This window comes from Aquila chrysaetos, chromosome 21, assembly GCF_900496995.4.
Source record: "Aquila chrysaetos chrysaetos chromosome 21, bAquChr1.4, whole genome shotgun sequence".
Taxonomy (NCBI): Eukaryota; Metazoa; Chordata; class Aves; order Accipitriformes; family Accipitridae; genus Aquila; species Aquila chrysaetos.
The window spans coordinates 3,283,487-3,306,788 of NC_044024.1; the positions used below are offsets into that span (position 1 = coordinate 3,283,487).

Sequence of the window (23,302 nt, forward strand, 5' to 3'; positions counted from 1 at the left end):
CGAAGAGCAAGAAGTCATCTTTGACATCCCAGCATTAACTGAGTGGAGGACTGGCATTAGCAGCAAGAAAAGCGACCTAACACTATTTACTTGTAAAGCTTGATTTAGAGGAACAAGTTGTCTAGAAAAAAAGCAGTTACCAGACCACCTAAAACCAACCCCCCTCCAGCCTTTCATGTAGACATGAGATGTTTCCAGTACAGACAGACATGATTCAGAAAGTTACACTTAGGTTTATTTCATAGTTACACATAGCTACAGCGTTCTCTCACCAGTAAATGCTGTCTGTGATACCTATTATCTGTGAGTAGAAATACATGTCTGCAGAAATAAAGCAAAGCAAGAACCCCGTGGTAAAGACCAAGCACCTTTTGATTGCATAGTTTAAAATTTCCCCTATGGTTCTCTGCACTGTGTTGCTTAGACAACTATTTAATTATTAATACCAAATCGTTTTCAGAGAATTTCTGTGGTCCTGCAAGGAGCAATAATTGTAAATGGAAGGTTGGTCTGATAATGAAATTTAGTCTCTAAGCTATTTTCATACTAAGTTTTTCAATATAAAAATATACAAAGATCTTGAAATTTTCAAGCACAGCAAAGTAAAACTTATGGCTGGTTTGGGAGCTTATAAAAAGTTCAGCTGAAAATACATCAAGTCTGAGGTCAGCAACATTCTTTAAAATTAGTATTTGCCCAGTCACCTCACTGAACCAGGTAACTGGTATTTGCCAATTCAGTAGCTAAGTTTGAGGAGTTGTATATCTATCTGGAGTAGGTTCAGTAATTTTCCTTTGTGTTTTAGCTTCCCATACATAGGCAGATGCAAGGTAAGCATTTTTCAAGCTCCCCATGAAGGGTGTTTCTGGGGTTTGTTTCATCTGCAGTAGATAAAACGGCAATCTGAATCAGACAGATTGGAACCAGCCATTCAGCATGTATGGGACTGGAGAGTGTGTCATTCTCACTTCTCAGCATGAGTAGATAGGACAGAAAAACATAACTAATAGTGCAAAGAGGAAAAGGTTTCAAATGTCTTCCTTTTGTCTCTTAAGATTGCTTCAGGACTGGCTGAAGAATAGTCATGTCAAGAAAAACCGAAGTCCACAAAAGCACGGCATACCACTCTCCTGAGCAAAAAGTAAGTGCATGGAAAAGTACAAACATTGGTACACAGATGTTAGTGACAGATTATGGACACAGGTAACAGAATTCTTTATGATGAGGATGAGACAGTGTTTTCCATCATCTTCATGCTTCCCTGTTCTTAATGTGTTCCCCAGCCTTCCCCACTATCAGACTGAACCTTTTTCAGATGCAAAACAGCAGAAAGTAAAGCGATTTTAGTTGTTGTGACTCCTTTGAGCAGCTCTGATGGCTTAGAGATTTCTTTCATTCCTGAAAGAAACAAGCAGCTTGTTAGAAGAAAATACACAAACTTATTTCTGTATACAGAACTGAACTGCCTGGTCTATAAAGCATGTCTCCTTTAATTAGGTATTTATTTTCTCTAACAGCCTGACTTTTGAAGCATCTCAAGTGGCCAGTGAGCCTTTCCTCCTTAACAAACGCTCAGCACGTCAGTGCTCACAGTGGCCAGGACTGGCAAGGTCAAAGCTCTAAACGGTTTTGTTCAGCAGGAGGCAGATGTCAGAACTGGTATGATTCACTGTCTCCAGTAAATACCACAACAAGGAAAATAGCGCTTTTTTGTACTTAGGAAAACAACCAAGAACAGGCAGTTACCAGATACCTAAATAGTAGGTATTACAAAATTTCTACCCTAAATGTTGTCTCTAATATATCTAGGATCAACATTACAAAGAACATCTAACTTAAAGGACTGAGCGTGGTAACTAGTCACTGCTTGAAAGACCGATATCGTGGGCAGGCTACTTGCTTTCCAGTAGAAAACCCACACTGTTCAGAATACCTATCAATCAGCATTACTATTCAATAATGAATGCAGATACAAAAGATTTGGCTGACAGTACATAAACACAGAAAAAGCACTTGCAAAGCTTGGAATAAAGGTGAAATTGGTACTTCTCCAACTTACCAAGTTTATCTTGCAGCAAAGTAATTTTGTTTCAGCTGAAACTTGCACTAGTGATTGAGGGAGACCTTGGGAAACTTTAAATACACACAGTTCTCACTTATTTAATGATACTGATCTCTTCAAATGCAGCGTATACTCATCTTTTCCATTTTTTGTAATGGAAAGTATGACTAACTTTTCAAGTAAGCTGGGAAGGGTTTGGCTTTATCAGTTTAATTTCTTTATTACTGTTCAATTCCTTGACATTTCACTAGGTTGCAATGCAACTGGTGGAGTTTTATGAGATCAGTAATAAAACTCTGCTGTTTGCCAGCGACCTCTAACTTCTATTTTCTTAATCCTGCTCCAGGTAACATATCCTTTTAGAATATGCCAGATGTTTTACCATTCCTCTACTTGGGCTGCTCAAGTAATTGTTTTCTGGGTCACATCCCCCACAAAGCTACTCTCTTGTTTATTTGTGCTGCTCTGCCATACTCTGCCCGCAGACAGTGTCATCAGAGTCCATAGCTCAGAACACGCGGTCGCGAACTGGCCCTGTTGTTCTTCCTCAAGCCTTTACCTTGTATTCAGACTTGGCAATATTACCTTGTGCCCTGTAACATTAATAGCTTCTGCAGTCCTGTTTGTTTCATTTTGAATCACTCCTTAAAAGGTCACCACACTTCTGCACTTCCTGGGTTAATCACTGCCCTGTCTCAAGGTAAGTTTCAGGGACATGGTGCTTAATATGTTTTAGTAATAGTTTGGAGTCATTAGTAGTGATGATTCAGAGGAGTGCTGCCCATCCGAAACACTCCTTCACCCGAGAGCACAACGCGGAAAAAGCTCCTGCCTGACTTAACTCCCCAGCACAGGCGTGCGCGGCAGACCGCCTTGTGCATGAGGGCAGGCGCGGGTGTTAGAGCAATGTCAGTTCTTCTGTTAAAGGTAATTATGTACCAGAGAAAACAAGGAAAGGTTATTTTGTTTATACTCCACCCAACAATTACTGCCGTCTTGCAATAGACAGTACAGTTCCTTGACTTTCATCAGTCACTTTCGTGCTTTTTGCAGCCAAGTTAAAGTAACACTATGGCTTTCTCTCAGATGTCCATTTTGGCTAATACTTTCTTTGAAGTTAAATTGAATACTTGGGAATTTCAGAGACTGAATAGTTGATCTTTAGGTAAACTTACGTGTTTCCATATCTCTCCAGTGCTCTCAATTACAATAGTGTTTGATTTACTGACAGGCGCTGTAACCTTGTAGTCATCAGACAAGAGACCCAGAATAGGATACTGATTCCTGTACCTGTATTAAAGAGAGTTGCAAACCTGTAAACTGAAATCAAACCTGTAAACTGAAATCTGCGTACCCGTGTCCAGATCACTAGCTCTGATCTTGCCACACATTAATCCCCAAAGATTTTCACTAGTAACTAGAAGTTACAGTCATTTCAATGTCACTTTGTGCTGGCCACCCCTCCAATTGCTGTTACAATGCTTAGTATTGAATCCTCCCTGGATAGGAAAACCTATCTCAACTTTCTCCCCTTGAAGTTGAACAGGCAGCATTAAGACATTTGCAGGAGTAACTTAGTTAATAGAGGTTATACAATGGAAAGTCAAAAGGATGTATTTTTAAGAAAGGTGAATAACTACATTACTTCTTAGTGATGATAGCTGTTACACCAGGGGACTGACTGCCTGATAATTTCTCATGCTTCAGTCGGAAGAGGTCCTGAGAAAACCAAAAGTAAACATTCAAATGAAATAACATTTTCTGAAGTATTAATTCACTAAAGTCACAAAAAAATATTTGCAGAAATTCCTCTCAAAGAGCAGTCTGAAAAAGTCTGTCCTTCCAGAAGACTGGCAGAGGAACAGCATTGAGTTAAAAAAATCCTTAACCCCGATTCTGAACCAGGAGAGTACAAGTGAATTCCGAGCAAGTTTCCACCTACACAGTAAGTGGAGGCTTAAATATAAAAAGAAGTAAGTAAGTTGTATTATTTTACCTCTTGCTGTTGTTTAATAAAAGCATCTTTCTCCTCCAACATCGATGTCAGTTCGTGCAACCTTATTTGCAAGTCACTGTTACTTCCTTCTCTCTTTGATATATCTTGCTGGAATTGGCATAACTGAGACTACAAAACACACGTTAAGGAATAGTCAGGTGTTTGGTGCTCCTTGCAGGTGACCCTTCAGTACTTATCTAGGACTCCAGAGATATTTTTTTCTTTAAAATCACTAACAGTAAGACCCAATGATTTCCAAATAAGAATGTTGAGCTGCACAGCAAATTCAGAAGTGCTAACTGGACTGAATTGTACCCAGTATCAATTTAGTAGTTTCATAACTCAATAAAGCTAATACAACACTGAACAAGTTGAACTGGCTTCCAGGGTGGTAAAATATTACTACAATGATTTAAAGGAGAGATGTTTCCTACATACAGTCTTGACTGGGATTTATTTTTGTTTTCTGTTGGGTGTCTTTTGGCTAGTTTCTTACTTTATCAGGACACACAAAATAGCCCTTTAGGAGAAGACTGCTAATCTGATTACTCCCTAATTTCTATATCTAAGGAATTGTATTTTTTTTTTAAATCACAATTTTATGTTCTACCACGAGGGTTTCTGAGCCATCATTAGTGTCTATGTATAAAGTAATGGCAAAACCAAAAGATATCTAAAAAGTATGTAAGGTAGATCTTTTCTGTTCGTTAATTAAAAAAGAAGCTGTTTCCCTGCAGTCACACAAGGTGAGGAATACACACATGCCAAGTTAATCAACTTACCCTAAGACTGCGGATCTCACGATCTTTATCCTCTCTCAAGTTATTGATCATCTCTACATAACGGCTAGAGAGTTCATCTGTGGTGGTCTGTAGTGTTGGATTAGAGCAGGCCTACAGAAAATGAAGTAATTTTTTATTTTAGAGAGTTTTCATCATTAATTTTCATGTATTAATGTATCTGTGAATAACAGCTACTGAACACAGAACAAGTGAGCCTATTACCTGCAGTTTAAGGCTCTGGATCTCTTGCTCCAAGGCACGCTTGCAGTACTCCAGTTCCTTCAGCTGACACTCCTTTTCTCCCTCACTGAGCCGCAGAGAGAGGAGCTGTTCTTCCAGAGAGCGACATTTTGCAGTACTCTCTCTGAGTCCTTGCTGGAAAGCACAGAAGTGGAATGAATGCGTGGTGTTCCTTAAGGAAGTGACAGGGTCACACATGTACCGCAAATGTATACCAGGCAGCAATTACTCTGAATACTCAAAAGTCAGCATAGTGGCTAGTTTTTGGCTGACTAATAAACAAACTGAAAATAGGTTTTTAGATTTACCTGCTGCTGACGATTATTCTCTCTCAGAGAAGCCAACATAGTTTCATATTCTTTTACTTGAGAATCTTTAAATGCCAAATCCTTCTTAAGTAAGACACTGTCGGTTTCTAACTTCTGTAAGACAAAGAGTTTAGAGTCAAGGGCTACAGTTTTTCAGTAAACTTTTCCCAGATAGATTGAAAGTGCAACATATGGAGTAATTAGTAAGTGATGTTTTTAGAATTGAGAAAATAGTCAATTTTCTTGAAACAATGGGTTTTTAACTAGCACACAGTTACCCGTCACTGTAGTATCTGTGGCTTTGTGTTGTGTGGTAAGCACTGGGATCCTGCACACTGCTCTTTCAGTCTGTCCCAGAAAGAGTTATTCGTAGTTATTAAACAGAAGCCAACAAAAACCCCGTAACTAAGACCATTTCACTGCACAGACTCCTTGTTCTATTTCAAAGATGACAGTTAAAACTCCCCCTCCCCTCCCTGAACTTTGCATTTTACAGGAGAACACTGAAGTTTCCAGTGGTGCCGAGTACTTGGGCTGGTGTGGGAAATGTCTCTGCTTTCCTAACGGCAATTATCTACTGTCTGTATCAGTAGCTGTAGAGCTGCAGCTTCCGAACTGGGATGCCTGTACGCTGGAGAACCAACCACTGCAGTTGTTAGAGCCACCAGCTGACAACAGCTTTCAGGAGTGAATGGGACCGAGGTCTCCCAATTCCTGGGACAGCGCTAGTGAACAGGCCCTTGGTGTACACTCCTTGTCCATGTTCAGAGTAAAAACACCGTTCCATATGTCTACACCAGTGTAGATTATATATGCAGTGTATATACCAATTCAGAGCTTTAATTTCACTCAGCAGGGTCTTTTCTTCCTTTGAAAGGATTTGGTTTTTTAGGCTTCCACAAATTGAACACTTGAAAACCACTGCTAGAAAGAAATACAACCTCATCCACTGTACGAGTCTTGCAAGTCTATTAATAAACCAGCCATTTCCATTAAAGCAACTAAAGCCTGGACTTCACAGTTTAAATTTCATTCTAACGGACTTCCTACTGACAGGCAAAAACAAATGGATGAGGCCCCAGGAACTGAAAACCACGGCTTACCCCCAAGTCATCCTGCAAATGGCAAAGCTCTTCACGTAAATTTTTGAAAGTGGAAAGCACGAGTCTCAAAGATTTATCTGATGTCACTCTCATCTAGGAGGGGAAAAAGATGAAAATCTGTATTTCTGACTCATTAGTAAGCTTTGTTCACAATATGCTTGACAATAGGTAGAACAGAAAACTGCTATACAGCTGAAAATAACTTTAAGAACTACTGCACGTCATTCTTTGAAGTGCACACAGTTTCTACAAAGAAACGCATTTTCAGGCACTTTGTTCTGCAAATGGCACAGTTTTTAAATTACTGCCTTGTAACACAGGGTAACGTTTTTAAAATGGAATGAACAAGAGAGTAAAGAACTGCATTTGTACCCCAATAAAGGGAAAAATAAATAAATGTGTTAATATTGCACAGTCATTTTTTGAGCATTTAGAGCTTTGTGACTTAACACTGATTTAAAAAAATTACTACCTTACCTGAGAAGTCACAGAGGAATAAGTCATCGTCTTTGAGATCTGGCAAAGCACGCTTTCAGCCCAAGGGCAAGAGAATTTAATTAAAATTTTTTAAAATCTAAATAAAAGCCATATAACCAACTCCTCCCTTCAAAAGGAAAAAGATTTCGAAGATTAAAGGAGTCAACTGGATGAAAAACAAAGGCAGTAGTGCCCAATAGCCCAACAGTGTTCCCTTTTTTTCTTTTAATGCATGTTAACAGCTGTGTATTGATTGATGTTAAAACACAAATTGCTGCATTTTGTGATAGTTTTCTAATATTTGAAAGAAGAAAAATAGATTTTGAAAGAACACACCAAGTAATTCCTCAAGTTTTGACTCATCTGGAAGAGCTGAATATTCTGTGCAAAAGATGTATTTTTTTTTTTTTTTTTTACTATCATCTGGACAAAAGTGAAATCCTTCTGTCTGTTTCTCTTCCTCTGATACTTTCCCTTAACTTTATTTGTTGCTATCAAGATCTCCATCAGTATGGTGATTAGCCCTTGTCCTATTTTTTATCCCTACTGTGGTGCTACTATGTAACTGAGGATTCAAAAATAACATTTCTAGTGTAACTAACTCAACTCTTCGTTTGTTTTTTCATTAAAGCGGAATTTCAGTTTTGACTTATGGTTTTGTTGGTTTTATTATGAAACAATATACTACAAGAGTTAATTAAAAGAAGGAATTAAGTCAAAATGGTCGAATTTAGACTAAAAACATAAGTAAATCCCCACTCAGCAATTACTTAGTGCTAGAGGTTGCTAAATTCCAGAGGTGTCATGTACTTCCACAGTGAAATTCTCCATGCCCTTAGACCTGAGCCTCTGGGCGTACCCAGCAGAGCGTTTACCTGAGCAGCGTGACAGCTAGCTCAGAGTCATTCTCGGGTGTAAAAACAGACCGTACCTAACTCCGTCCGAGAGGTCTGCAGTCGGCGAGCACACTTTGTATGTATGCTGACAAAATCCGGTTCCCCAAAAGACATTATAGCTGCATTTTTTTTAAGCATAGGTGTGAGAATGTAAAGCCAGCTGGACATACAGAAAACGGGAAATAGGTGTTTCAGCTCTTTCACGCAGAGGTGAGCTGAACCGGATTCCCGGGACGGTGGTCTAACATGAGGTCATGAACTACTTCGGTGTCAATGTCCACCTTCATTGTAAAAGAAGCACGGATAGTTCAAGTTGGGAGGTCGCTTTGTCCAACCCCCCTGCCTGAAGCAGGATCGGCTGTGAAGTCAGACCAGGTCGCTCATTCACAACTTCATTCAAATGTTTTTGGTTTTGTTTTTTTTTACCAGGAAGTGAATCTAAGCTGCAGCTCCCAGGTGGGATCACCTTAGCCCTACCTCGGAGGGCCCAGATCCAGACACACCTGCTGAGCAGTGCGGGTGGTTTGGGATCCTGTTCTAACATACCTACATGTCAAATGGTTCGGGAGTCGACAGTGGGATTCACGCTACAGCACTGGTTTTAATGTTTTATCAAAGGCAGGGGCCAATTCCAACTAGCTATCTTCAAAGCACTTTACAAAGAGGTCGAGTGTTTTTCTAAAAAACACATTGCAGAGTATTACAGTGCTGGGAAACAACAGAATGAACAGCCATTATCAGAACCTTGCATTCGTGTCCGACTGCCTTACAGCCAAACCCACGTGGCTGGCGATTGAAAAGGCAGGTCGAGATGGTGAGGTAGCTGAAGAACAAGAGCAGAAGAAACACAAAAGCCTTTATAAATGGAACCAGAACAGAAATGGTTATGTTCTGTTACCAAATGTCATAAGCGTGCCTCAGAACTTAGTGCTATTTTAGAGGGTTTTAACGAGAACATTTCTAAAAGTTGAGACCTAAGTAATAAGCATTATGTGTAGTTGGCAATTGATAGCCAATTCAATATTCAGTAAAGCACCTACTATTTGCCTTCCGCTTTTGAAGTGAAGCATTAATATACAACACAAACAAATAAAAAGATGAAAGATCTGTGTTCTCCTATAATTGGTCAAAAGCCAAGATGGTTTCCAGTGAAACTGCAGTAAAGCTCAGTTTAAAATACACGAGTAGTCTGTGGAACCAACTGCCACAACGTGTCACTTCGAGCCACCTGTATGATTCCATACCCTTTACTCTAGAAAAAACGGAATAAGCAGAATATGGAGTGAAGTACGCGATGTACAAAGTCCCTGGTACACGTAAGCCAACTTCCACTGTTTCAAGTTACCGTAGGCTTCCGCACCCCCCCTCCACCCCACTCACATACCTGGAGGAGATAACGAATCTGCTGCTTTGTTGCCTCAGACAGTCCTTTAGGAATTAAATCTTCAATATCTTCAGTCTAAGCAAAGAAGGGAGGAAAGGGCAGACATCTTGATTAAGAATTTTGCCTGGTAGATCATAATGTGGTTTCTTCATTAATTACACAGTTCTACTATGAAAAACGCCTTTAGTACAAGGCAAATAAGAATGAAAATAGATCAAAGGGTATCCAGAAAATTTCCAAAGTCTTATATATGTGTGCCATATAAAAACTGAGATGAAGTGATATGTGAAGCATATATTCAAATCATTGAGTTTAACATTTATTTTAAAAGCAGTATTCAAAACAATCCTCTCTCAAGAAAATAACAGCTGACGCTAAAGCAGAACTCCCAGCAGTTTATGATAGGAGCAAATCTCGTGTTTTTGAACAGACTGGCAATAAACTAAAAGTGACCAATGTGTCACAGGAGATACTGCCAGTGATTAAGTGGCATCGCTTCCTGTAATTTAATCTTAGACAAATATTTCTGCCATATACACAATGCCTTTAAAGGTCACAGAGGTGCTGATGATTCTGTCCTGGCCCTATTCATAAAAACAAACTTTCTGTAGACATAGGAAGTCTGTTCTGTCAGCTTACGTTCCTCTCATTTCTGCGAGAGGCAGTATTCCTCAATTCTTGCAGTGCACGGCAGCACGTGTTGCTGAACAGCAGCTTTATTGGTAAGAGAGTGAAAGGTCCTTTGTAAAAAAAGCATAGTGAAAATACATGTAGCTGTGTAAGTTCATTTTACAATGAAACCATTATTGGCACAACAGGAAAGACTTTCAAAATTTGACTCTCATACTGGAATAATGCAAATTATTAAAGTTTCCTTTCAATATTATCACGTTTGCAAATGCATGCCTAGCAGTAGGTTTCAGGCTCTGAATGTTACTAACAAGCAGGAATCGTTAACTAACAAAGACCAGCATCCTTCATTTAAACTGGCTTGGCTTAATTTGCTTGAAAACCCACACCATTGTTAACTAGCACTACATGTCAGGGAACAGCTTGGTAAGAGCATGCCGATGCTTACCTGAGACGTAAATTCAATGTCATGGTTCCTGTAAAACAGACAAAATCCAAGGGACCGATTAACAGAAAGTTTCTTGAGAACTTTAAGAATTCATGCCCGCATCCGCAACTATAAAAAGATTATCTTTAAAATACAGAGCAAGGAAGGATCTTTTATCAGATTAAGAGCGGTTACCTTCCTTTTAAGGTGCTTGGCAACACAAGTTGTTAAATATGGCTCCGTGTAGAAATATCTGAGGAGACTGGAATACTAATAGCAGTACAGTTAACACAGGCTAACTATCTCCGTTTCTTTGGGCAGTTACCCCCATTATGTTCAGTTAACCCAATTACATTCTTAATTGGCTGGGTAATGGTTTACCCAGAACTATGCTGCAATATATTGACATGCCTGAAGTGTTTACTTTGTGGTGTCAGGTTTTTTGTGATGGTTCAATTCCACTTTTCCCCGGCTATGGGACCACTTTTCTTCTTTCAGTGAACTTGGAAAGCACCGAACGAGACTGGGACCGAGGGGGGAAGAATGAAGTAATGGTGATGGTGAGGGAGGGCTAAGAACATTGTGAAGACTCAGATTATTGGCTGCTGTGATTCTGCATTTCTTTTCAAAGACAATCTGTAGGGCTCTGCAGAATACATCCTTAACATTAATTTGCATGTAGATACTGAGCTTTGTGCCTTATCGTGGCCATCTTTTAATCCATGACATAACACCATGACAGAACAAAGGAAATGGCAATTTGGACATTTGGGTTGTTTCTCCAGGATGTAATAACAGAATTTATCATTAAATATATGTCAGAGCATGCTGTAAGTGCACTTGTTTGCTCTATGTGCAAACAAGCATGGGATACATAATTGTTATTGCATATTAGTCTAAACAGATTTGAAAAAGCATCAAATTCAGTACATTTACTTGGCTTACAGCATTTTTATGTCCTCAGTTACTCAGCAAATTAGACGAATGTGTAAAATACACAGTCAATTCTAGTTGTCAGGGAAGAAAAACTAAAAAAAAAACTTGCAAACAATACTGTCCTCTCAACTGTGCAATGCCAGGATTTCTGGAATACAGAAATGATGGAACAGGTATAATGCCAATACCTTCCTCCTATCTTTTCCACATGCTGTAGTAAACAACTGTGCAAGTCGTTGGTCTTGCGGTGTAGTTCAGCAAGGAGCTCACCAAAGTAGCGGCAGTCCAGCTGGTCGTTATTTTCCTGAGAGCAATTCACCTAGCAGAAAATATGCAAAATGATCATAATTGAGTTCCCTTCTTCGGGATGAAAGCTGAACATGAAAATGCTACAAGTATGATGGATTCAGTTTTGATTGCTTTTATTAATTTTGCAATTTGTTTACACTGTTCTTCTCCCTGCTATTGAGTCTTCCATGTCTTCTGGTTTTCGGTAAACTATAGAGAAATAAATGACTTCCTTTACAACAAGAATACGCAAAGTAGTATCTTCTACAGCAGTGTCACCATCATCATCATGCTAATATGGAAAGTGTTGAGAATTAGGAAGTCTCATTACTATACATGCTTCCATAGCTGTAGTGGATAAACGCCTGTGGGCGCCACCCAGATCAAACCAGCCGGGTGCGAGATTTCCTACTGCAAAAATGGTATTTGTATTGCCACAGTTCAAATGTTTACATATGTGAACAATAAAAGAATTTCAACAGCAACCCAAACTGTACCCAAGTTGGTTATGGGAGTATCTGGCTATGGAAGATTCCACGTAGGTCTGACGCTGAGGTCACCAAGCATGTCTGTCTTGCCACCTACATACTGAACAGATGCATGGGCAGGACTGCTACGCTCCCTCCCCCAACGTAAATAATAGTATACATGTATAGCAAGCCTCCTGCAGCCCTTAGAAACTCCAGAACTTGCAACCTGCTGTAAAATGAAGGGCAAAGGAAGCTAGTTTTGTGCTTCCAGTGAATCTATGTCAAATACTTCTCCATCAAAATGAAATATATTTGAAGGCCTTATTGATCAGTTTAGGTAGAAAGCAATCCTGAATTGATGTATGTTGAGTTTATAAAATAACATATCTTTTCTCCCAAACTAGAGGCATAAGCCTTACATTACTCCATCTTTGTTGTACAAAGACTGACAGATGAAACCTGACTCAATCAATGGGTAACACTCCCAGATAAAGAAAAAAAACCAAACAAACCAGCAAGACTTAACACATTTAAAGGACAACAGAATGATGATCAGTCAGTACACCTAAGTGCAGGTCTATGCCAACAAAAAATAGGATACAACACCTAAACCAGCTTTTTTTTTTTTTTTTCTTTTTTTCTTTACAGCCTGCGACAAAGTCTTGGACAGTTCTAGACAATGTCTGCAATCACAGCACACAAAGTAGTTACCTACAACAGACACACAAACTCTGCTGTTTACTTACAACAGGTGTATGGTGCTTAATTACCCTACTGCGAGTTTGAACAAAGTTTTGAAATGGGAGATTAGCAATTTTATGTATCTGTAAAGTTTTGTACTCTGCATACAAAACAAAAATACACTGTGAATAGTAAAACATTCAGCAAATGATTCTTACCGGTTCACAGGTTTGAACTGTTACCCTCCTCACTGTATTTCCTCCACAGTCATCGCTCACAGAGACTGGAATTATTTCACAAGGGTTACTGGTCTGTGTCTGCTGGCACTGGTGAGTGACTTGCGACTGCTCAGAGTGCTGGAAGGGCTGGGCAACATGGCACTGATCGGCTTGCTGGGGAATCTGACACTGGTGCGAAAACTGATACTGCTTCTCCTAGAAACAAGAATGGATTTTTTTTAAGCTGCTGGACACATCTTAATGAGATGGAAGCTTAATATGACTATATAAATGAATGAAATGTGTTTTTGCATGGAATGACTGATGACAGTTTCAGATATTTTAATAATCCTAATAAAATGGCTTTTTTCCCTAATTGGACATGAGTTTGCCTCACACTTTCACCAACTCCTCAAATTTTAGTAGCAACAAATGAAAAGCACAGAAGAGACACCTTTCCCGAGTTGTATGTTTCATTATGACGTTACTCTTAACATACTCAGGCAATGGGGACCTCCATTATTTAATTTAAAACACATGCATATCCTATTTCATTAAGTAGAGATTAAAAAAGAGCTCCAGTTGAACTACTTACTGAGTTTTTGTTACGTCAGGAAAAAATTCGTATAGGAAATGGCTCAAGACATTTTGCTCTATAAATACGTTCAGCAATTCCAGATTCAGAGTGTACAATACATAAGGGACACATGAGTCTTGTTTTTATAATTTGGGAAAAGCGCTGTTTACAAAACCACCCACCAAAACAATAAACTAGAAACTAGTTTATGTTCCAGTCAAAACACTGCAATTTACCAATTTCAGCAAACTTCATTGTTTCTCTAGATCATGGCTTTTACAAGTTCACTTCAGAAATTACTTGTTTTGTATTCTACGTAGAAGTATATAAATGTAAATCATCAGGTAATTTTGACTTAAAACTCACAATGCAGTTACATTTTAAAGGTTGAACCAACATCTAATTCTGCACCAACATCAGACCACAGAGACTACATTACATCCACATTACACAGTGGCACAAGAGGAGCAGAGTGAGGACGCAATACCGACATTCTACAGGTTTTACGTCAGGTTTTGAAAGGGCTACACACCCATCAGCAGCCGTAGCACACTGGGTGCACTCTTTCAACACGTTTTAATTTCACCTGAAAGAAACCTAGTATGCATGGTCCAAGACCATGGTGCAATGTAAACCAAGGAGTGATATGTGGGGGGAGACTGGGAAATTTTCTTCAAAACTACAGTCCTGATTTGACTTAAATCTACATACACCTTGGGTAACAAAAAACAGAAGTAGAAATATGGTTTCCAGGACTAGACTCCACACTTTTTACATTATTTTCTTTGTACACCATCTGGGGAAAGAAAGAAGCTATTATTCGTAATTATCTCTACTGTTCTCCCCTTTCCACTTCAGAGAATGGTATCACACCTGATTTATCTATCTAAAATCCAGAATGGCATGAAAACCTCAGTTTTAAAAAACAAAACAAAAAACAGGTAAGACAAATCACTCTGAAATAACCTTCATTTCAAATTTTTTCCTGTTGAAAACAACAGTGTTTCAGGGCAATAAAAAAGGAATAATATTTTTGCTATTGACAAAACACCAATTCTAAGATGAAATTTCAGATAGCTTTGCCAAATATATTTTTTTCAAGAATGAGTTAAAAAAAAAAAAGTCTTTTCAATTCATTTTTTGTAAGAATCTATATTGGTCATTCTGTTGTGGAGCTACTGCAAGACACTAATTCTCAGTCAATATTCAGATAAAGACTGACAGTGCTAGAGATACAACAGCAGTTTTCATTGTTAGTGTGAAATAATAAATTCTTAGTAAAAATACAGCAGATGTTCCAACTTCTGTTCTCCTTACATGCAGAACTTGTTTCCTTTACTTTGAGAATGTATCCTATACCTCAACAAGGCAATTCTCAGGTTAGCAGTAGTTCCCAACAACAACAAAAACCACCCAGAAACATTAATTTTCTGCCACCACCTCCATTTTCTTTTGCAATAGGTTATATAAACAACCAACTTACTTGGTGGGGATTTAATAGCTCGTATTTTCTTATTGTCTTTTCATAGATGACATTACTTCCAGGACAGAAATTCCCCCCTCTAAGAAATGGGGATAACGGCTCCTGTAAAACATTTTAATAAAAACATTCATAAATGCTGTCAAACAGCAAATTCAGAATTAGTGTAATTTTGACTAAAAAATTATACAGGTTTTTTGTAATTTGAAGGCATATATACTTTGCGATCGTTCTTTTAAGATATGTATATTTCAGTTTATGTCCATTTGGAAACAAAGTGACTGTGCTTCCACCTAGACAATATTTGAAATACACACAGTAGAAACAGAAATTAATCTCCACTAGCAGTACTACTGAAGCATATTAATAGAGACTTAACTGCTGAGAGGTGGGAAGCCTGACTGGTGATTTTATAGCATTTTCAATCCTGAACAATTTCACCTCTCGCCATCAGAGGTATGGGCCATGGGATTTCAAAATACTTAGCATACTCCAATGGAAGTAGCTGAGCACTTCACCGAATCAGGATAATTAAGGGAGGAAGAGTTACACAAGCAGAACTCCAGCACTAAACAGTTTTCCTACCTGATCAGCATTCTCGATAATAATCCTTCGAACAGTGCCCTGCAAGGAAGAAAATAAGCAAAGATTCAGTGATTACTGCACTTTACTCTCTAAAACATTTTATGCTCAGAGCTTAGGCTTACATGGATTCCCAAAGTAATCTGAATATGGTCATCAACTATAAACATATTTCTAAGTGATTTTGCCCAGTGGATCTCAATGTTTTAGAGCCAGGGCCTTTCCACCCCAAAGGAAATAACCGATGTACAGCGTGGCAGTACGCAATCTGCTACTCTCAGTTTTAAGTTTGTTTTTTCTCAATCACCTCTTCGCAGGCCTGTGGGAATTAGTCCTTATTTTCTCTAAGTGCCAACAGAATAGGATACAAATCAAAGCCAACATACTGAACTAGGTCTTCAAGGATCCCGTGTCCCCTTTCCACAGTCACCGTCTTTTATTTACAGTCATTCATGTTACATACGAAGGTCAGCTGGTGTAAATGGATGTACATCTTCAACGCTTTTTGTTTCACCAAGGGAAGAAAATTTGTATTTTGCTCAAACACCGAAATGAAAGGGTAGAGGAACTGCCAACAAACCACTTCAGGTCACTATCCAATGCACCAAGCAGTGGCAATTGTTTCAAAAAGTGGTCACAAAACTCTGTAATTGACACCTATGAAAAAAGATGCCCACATGGAACATTTGCACATTCTTGAAGGAAAAATGAAATATGCCTTTTTAAATTACAGAAATCTGCGAGTGACAACAGTTTTCTTTGTTTTCAAATAGATTTTTTCACTTTTTTCCCCAGCACTGTGTACAAGCAATTGCGGACATTGTCTTCCATTTTGTGGACCACCACCAGTTACAACAAATCGTACGCATTGCTTGAAGTCTCCACATCCAGTTCTTTACCCAACTAAGCAAAATTCCCACTGAATCTTATCTAAGGATTGGGCAGTTTGTTCATTTACAGCATACTATTTATTCTTCCTCACAGTACAAACTTCCAATTTTCGTAATAAATCATTTCTTCCCTTAACCCGTGGGCAGTGCTTGGGAAGTTTATATTGCTGCAGTTCAGTCTTGGAGACATTCTTCACTAGGTAAGAGCAGCTCTGAAGTAGGTCAGATTTCCAGTTGTGAACTGTTGCATAAGTTTAGGAAGCCTGAAGCAGTTTTCCAAATCTCCCAAGAGTGAATCATAACAGCACCAGGAAAGAGAAATCAAAGTAGAAAAGAAACTGTTTTAGCAGCAATCATAGTAATTAAGAAATCTCAAAATTGTAATTGCTGCAGAAAACTTAGAAAGCTGTTTACTCCTCCTCCCACATGCCGTGTACTTGAGGTAGGTCCGTCAAGGAAGGGAACCCACCGACGCCAACAGAACTCTCTCTATCGGGACATGAAAAGAGACAGTACGGAGGTCTAGAACACACAGCCCAATTCCTACATCACTCTTGACACCTACAGAATTTCAACTAAAAAGTAAAATACTTAAAAAATGAATGCCCACTGGTTCTTCCTTCACACCAGTTTCGCAGCAGGCATACCCCTGACTCCCAGTACCTCCTCCGAGCCAGGCAAGGCAGCTCCGAGCTTCGCACCACTGGCTCTGTCCGTCGACAATACGAGTACCATGGGATGGCAGTAACTGTTCTTATTCAGAGTTGACTACCATCGTATGGCACATGACAACAAGGTAAGTACTGCGCATGAAATTATAAGACCCATTTTCAATTTACTGAAAAGTTGGACAAACCTGCCTGAACTAAATCATGCTGCCACAGGGCTTTGGAATACATAACTCACTCTCTCTGGTTTAGAGAGGATAACGTGTAAAATTATTTTATCTCGTTACCTATGTGTTCTCAGAGGAATACATTCAGAACTGAGAAGACTAGAGCATTTTAAGTTGAAATATACTTCTATAATATTCAAAAAGACGGTCTAATCATATGTGGAACATCATACAGAACCTAAGAACGTTTTGCTTGGATGAAATTATGCTTATTTTTAAGATACCCAAACTCTTTCATTTCCAGAGAACTTTGATGCAGATACACTTCCCTTGCTCCTTCACAGACAGGGATTTGCCTGCCCTTCCTCCCATACCAGCCGAGCAGGCTGGACTTGCACAGGCTGGGAGGGAACCGAGAAGCCAGAAACGCTGCGACTCTGTGCCAGCCCGAACTACCCACCCGCGGTGCCTTGCTCTGCACAAGGAGATGCCATCTCCAAGGCCTCCGGACTGCTGCCATGGCAGATGACCTCGGGCGATCTCCATTTTTCCATCATTCCCAAGGGGCATAGCTCGGGCTACTCTCTAATTTCCTACAATGCTTTGGAGAGGCAACATTTTGTAACTGGGAGAAGGGAGGGGATGCTGGGATTCTAACGGGGAGGGCCCAGTGCTGTTGCAGATTTCAGTGGCACGACTGGGCTTGGGATTTGTAGCGACCTGATGAGTCATTCTGGGTCTACATTTACAAAAATAATTTCAAAAGGTATACGCTAACACTTTGAAAATGATTTCTGCTAGTCTTGAAGGTTTTTTAGTAAGATTTTTAAATTTTAAAATAAAGCATTAGATAGATTTATCCAGTCATCATGTGCAAATCTTATGCAAAAACAATCAGTACACTACCTTTTATTTCAACAAGTTTCCCTTTTCTTCAGACAAACCAGCGACTGAGAACTTCATCTGTGTCAAAACCTTTTATCCATACCATATTGTCTTGTTAATTACAAGCAATCCAGTCATCTAATCAGAATTTATGAGTTACATTTGGCAGCTGAAATATGGAAATGGCAGGCTACATTTGAGGGCTGTTTCAAACAATACAGGCAAATCTTACAAGCTGGTTAATATTATACCATTTTCACAACAGGAGACGAGAGCCCTAAGCGCTTCGCAGAACTGAGCCCAGCTGTGAAAAGACCTTACTCACAATATTTCTCACATGGATAGACAACTCCTACAAACACTTTCAGAATTTTTCCTGCTGCACTGACAGCAGACATCTTGTCTGTGCCATTTCATATATTATTTTTTCATGACCATGGTGAAAGGGTTCATACACGTAAACCATACTGGAAAAGAATTTATTCTAAACAACATTCTTCATTTAGATCAAGCAGATGAGAGCAAAATTTGCCATGAATTACTCCAGATGAAGCTTGCCATGGCTGGGAGTAGCATTTGGCTTCTACATCAAGGATAAAAAAAAACGTTAGACCAAAAAAGTAAAGAAAACTGAATCCTGAACTACAAAAAAATACAATCACATGTACTCTATGCACACACCAGTTTCAAATTTTCCATCCCTCTAGCTTATTAAAAATGTGCATAAACACAACAGAACACACCAACCATGTGACTAGTAATAAGACAGCGTATCGACAGTGACATAGATGTTTGTTACCATCAATCTACAAAGCTCTGCAGAAGTAAATTAAATATTACTCAAAGATAGCCCTTTGCCTTGACAACAGTAAGAAGCTTGAACTACATACAGCTCTAGGCTGCCATTAACTGAAAATTCTAGTGTTAAAACATCTGTGTGAGTTAGGTATCATTACATTATTCAGTTTATGCAGCTGTACGTGACCTGCTCAAAGGGCAACTGAATCAACTCTTTTGGAAACTCCCTACACTCTTCCCAGCACTTCTTTCTGACAACTCCCATTCAGCCCCAAGTATGCAACTTCTGTCCACTCCCAGCTGACTTCCCTATTTGTTACTGTGTTCTTCTTTAATAACTTCCTGATAATCTTTATTAAGCACCTTCCCTCTGCACCATTAACACTGCAACCCACACAAAGCCCGATTTGAACTACACCCTCTTTTGTCTTTAAAGTCTAATCCAGCAAAACACTTCAGCAAAAAATTATTTTTCATCAGCATGACTTAATGAATTCAGTGACTAAAACAGATGTTGAAAATTAAACATACTTCGTAGAGCAGAGACAGCATTTGAGTCTATAATCAAACTGTTCACATACTTATCTGAGTAGAGGAAGCCTGGGACTGCACAGTATTTATTCTAATGAATATTTAATTAATTGAATGCAATTCAGACTATCATCTAGCCTAGTTGAGCAGATCACTTATCTGAGAGGTGAGAGACCAGTGTTTACACTCCTGCCCCACATCTTGCAAAAGAGGGATTAACAGCTTTGATGCAGCGGGAATCTCTCTGTCCTATCCAAGTCATATAAAGCTGTTAGTGAAGCGGCTCACTTTCCAGAATTTACAGAAGCCATCTGCAGAGGAAGGCAGCCCTTAGACTACACAAATATGGCTTCGAAAGGAAATCAGATTTTGTATTGGTCTTAATCCCTATTCTTTTTCATAGTTAAATATTTTTATATCACAGGAAAGAAAATGAAGTAAGAGTTCAGCCTGAAACAAATATACGTTGCCATATTGCGTATAGCGTACCAATCCTACTTCTATTGATATTAACGACAATCTGATGTATCAGAGAAAAAATGGTTTAAGAATAAACTCTGATCTCCTTTTCTGTTTTTATAGTCAAAGCTGTTCTTAAGTGATTGGTTTCTAGTTTTGTTTTTAAGATTTAACTAAGATATCAATCGCATATGTTAAAATCGTATTAAATTCCATCAATACCTTCAAGCCATTCCCTGAACATACACACAGCGGCAAACCTGCTGAACTACATTGTGAAGACTTAAAGCAAAGCTAAATGAACTCCATTACTTCTTTATCCGCTTAGTTGCGTACGTTATTAGAGCATCACCGACTCAGAGAGAACTATTAAGCACACACACCTTTGTATTATATTTACACGAGTAGCAAGCAGAGAAGTGGTTTTGCCTACATCCCATCGGTGGAACGCGAGCACCCAGCCTGCAGAAGCAGCAGCACGGGGCTCCTGCTCCGGCTGGATTTTTATGGTCCATTGACAAAGTGAGCAAAAATACTGCAAGAATAAGGTACTTAGAAGTTCAAGTTTCAAAAAAAACCAAAACACAAAAGCACACTGGACTTGCCAAACAGGAAGCAAACTGACTGATCCATTCAAAATCGAATGAAAAAAATTAGAGGGCGATTCGTTTTAAGAGTTCTCGGTTCAAACGGGTTACCGAGGGGCGAAGCCCCCCTCCCTCGCCTGGGCCAGGAGCTACTTGGCCCGCTGCCCGCTGCCCGCCGAGCCCTCTCCCGCTCCCGCCCCGCACCACGAGCCCGGCCCGGCCGGGACCGGCGCGGAGGGCTGCCCGCCCGCCCGCCCGCCCTCCTGCGGGCTCGTAGCCCACCCACCGCCACACGGTTGAGCGAGTTACGGGTCTGGGGTACGCACGCCGCCAAAGCAGAAGCCCCACTGGGGTCTGAAGACGACCCGTTCCGCTCCCGGGGGTCGCGGGAGCTCGCAGGGAGCGGCCGGGCCGGGCCGGTCCCCTCAGGGCGGCCCAAGGCCGGCCCTGCCCGCCACAGCCCCCCGCTCCGGCGACCCCTCCGCCGGGACGGAAGAGCCGCGGGTTTTCTTCCCCCAAGACGGGTGTTTCGTGGAAGGGCTGAGTGTTTTTCAAGGCGGTCAGGCGCACGGACGGGTCTCTCCGCTCAGCCTGAGGTAAACCGGCTTTTTTCAAAGGAAAACCCCCGGCACACGCGGGGCGGGCGCCGAAGGGCTCGGCCGGGCTCACCCCGCGGCAGGCCGCGGCCCGGGGCTCTCCTTTCCCCCCTTCCCCGCCCCGCCCCGACCCCCCACCGGGCAGCACACCCGCGGGAGACCCGCGGCCTCCCCGCCCCGCCGTGCCCGGCGGCCCGAGGGCGTCTGGCTCACGGCCCGGCGCCGCCTTTGCACCCGGGGCGGCCTTTGCCTTCGACGCCGCCTCGGCGCGGGCGGCGGCGGGAAGAGCCGCGGGCCGGCCGGGCGCGCAGCCGGGGAGCGGGGGAAGCAGCGGCCGCGGGAGAGAGGGCGAGGGCGGGCAGGAGACCCGGCGGCGGCGCCCGCCGTACCTGTTGCGGCGGGTCGCAGCCGGAGATGACTTGCTGGTAGCCGTGCGAGCATTCCAGCGGCGAGGCCGCCCGGGAGGAGCAGGACGTGCTCACCCGCCGGCAGCCGGGGCCGTAGGTCCGCACCCGGTCGTACGCCACGCCGCTTTCCTGCTGGTGGTGGGCCGCGGGCTCGAAGCACGGCGGGGGCCGCGGCGGCTCAGGGCAGGGCGGCGGATCCCGGCACGGCGGCGGCGGCGGGGGCTCCGGGCAGGGCGGCGGCTCCCGGCAGGGCCGGGGCCGGGGCAGCGGCTCCGGCTCCCGGCAGGGCAGGGGCCGGGGCAGCGGCTCCGGCTCCCGGCAGGGCAGGGGCCGGGGCAGCGGCTCCGGGCAGGACGGGGTCCGCCGGGCGGCGGGGAGCGTGCTGTAGTGCTGCTGGCGGCGGTAGTAGTGGTGCTGGTGCTGCTGGAGGTGCGGGGGCAGCGTGAGGGGCTGCAGCTGCTGCTGGCCCCCGTGCATGCCGGCCGCGGCCGGGGACCGCTGGCTCCGGGGGGAGCGGGGCGGCAAATGCAGAAAGGAGCCGGGGCAGGACGGCGATTAGTACCTGCGAGAGAGCCGCGCCTAGGGCGGGACACACCTTCGGGTGGCGGGCAGAGCCCCGCGGCCGCCTCCCCCTCTCCGGGCGGGCGGCCAGCCGGCAGCGGGCCCGCCGCTACCAGCGCGCAGGGCCGGCCCGGGAGCGGAGCGGAGCCGGGGGGAGCCGCCTCTCGCCCCTCCGCCGGCGGGAGGGCGCAACATGGCGGACCGGACCCCGGGCCGGGGGTGGCAGACGGCCCGGGCTGGCTTTGCAGCAGAGTCACCTTCCTCTCCCGCCTTCGGGTCCTGCCCGGCGAAGGACTTCCAGTAGCGGATACCGCCCTGGGTTCCGGGCTGCTGATACAGCACCGTCATGCAACCTCGCTGATGGAAAAAGTAGAGAAAAATACGGCAGAGTAAAGCCCTCTGTTATTAGCCTGTTTACAGCCTGTGTAGGGGGAGCGTACATACATAAGTTATCTGCTGCTTAGTTACATGACTCAATGCTTTTCGCAGGAGGTTATGAACTTTCCCGCAGAGCACTTCGCATCCGCGGGAGCCGTCGCCTTCTCCCCCATGCAGCAAACTCTGCCTGTAGCAGCGGTTGTCTGGGAAATGAGTACGTTTTCTGAAGGCGTGCATTCCTGTGTCTGCGTCGCAGAGGACAGGCTGCCTTAGGTAACTGGAGTGATCCTTACAGGTGGACTACAACGCGGCGCTTATCCAGAAAGGATGGAGTTAGTTACTTATTCAAAAATCTCACTCCGTAGAGAAGAATGTGAACTCCAGTTAGTTTCTCAATCCAGCATATTTTCGTTTGGGTTCCTTTGGCTGCATCAGGCAAGCCCTAACTGAGAACTTAACTTTGTTCTGCAAGGTAATGTAGCAATAACATAATTGTAGAATCTTGTGTAATAAATATTATCCTTAATAATAAACCTCACATTCTTAATTTTGTCAGTTTGTTTCCCCTACATGCTTGCTATGCTTTAAGGTCGCACAGTACAGTCACACAGAACAAAAATTAGTTTCTGTAGTACCATATTACGGCAAACCATCTTTGATGTAATGGAGCAATACCAGCTGTGTTATTCTACATGGCGTTACATTGGCCATTCACTGAAAGCTCTGTCTCAGAAATTAAAAGTGTGCTCACAAAATCGGCTCAACAGGTGGTTGGGAAGCTATGAATTTTAGGATGAGGTCCTACAATTCAGTATTTTAAGGTACTGTGACATCTGGG

The 23,302-nt window shown here is 42.2% G+C and overlaps 2 protein-coding genes across 6 annotated transcripts in view; one reads left to right on the forward strand and one right to left on the reverse strand.

Annotated features, from left to right (window-relative positions):
• ZNF711 (zinc finger protein 711) overlaps window positions 1–13,274 on the forward strand; it is a 46,248-nt gene extending 32,974 nt beyond the window's left edge. The window contains exons 14-15 of one of the 5 annotated variants that reach the window (XM_041118999.1): window positions 1,056–4,035; window positions 12,948–13,274. The gene's annotated coding sequence lies outside the window, so the exon portion shown is untranslated. Of the gene's footprint in view, window positions 1–1,055; window positions 8,384–12,647 lie in introns of all 5 variants that reach the window. The other 4 variants (XM_041118998.1, XM_041119000.1, XM_041119001.1 and 1 more) reach the window with 4 other exon arrangements.
• POF1B (POF1B actin binding protein) lies at window positions 214–22,127 on the reverse strand. Its single transcript, XM_029996652.1, has 15 exons — window positions 21,895–22,127; window positions 21,508–21,801; window positions 15,541–15,579; window positions 14,959–15,060; window positions 12,899–13,114; window positions 11,430–11,560; window positions 10,327–10,354; window positions 9,249–9,323; window positions 6,492–6,584; window positions 5,389–5,502; window positions 5,063–5,215; window positions 4,841–4,951; window positions 4,059–4,187; window positions 3,708–3,781; window positions 214–3,352 (listed from the first exon to the last, which is right to left on the reverse strand). Exons 1-15 carry the CDS (start codon window positions 22,000–22,002, stop codon window positions 3,202–3,204), a joined length of 1,818 nt encoding a protein of 605 aa, XP_029852512.1. The 5' UTR covers window positions 22,003–22,127; the 3' UTR covers window positions 214–3,201.
• Window positions 22,128–23,302: the final 1,175 nt, after the last annotated feature.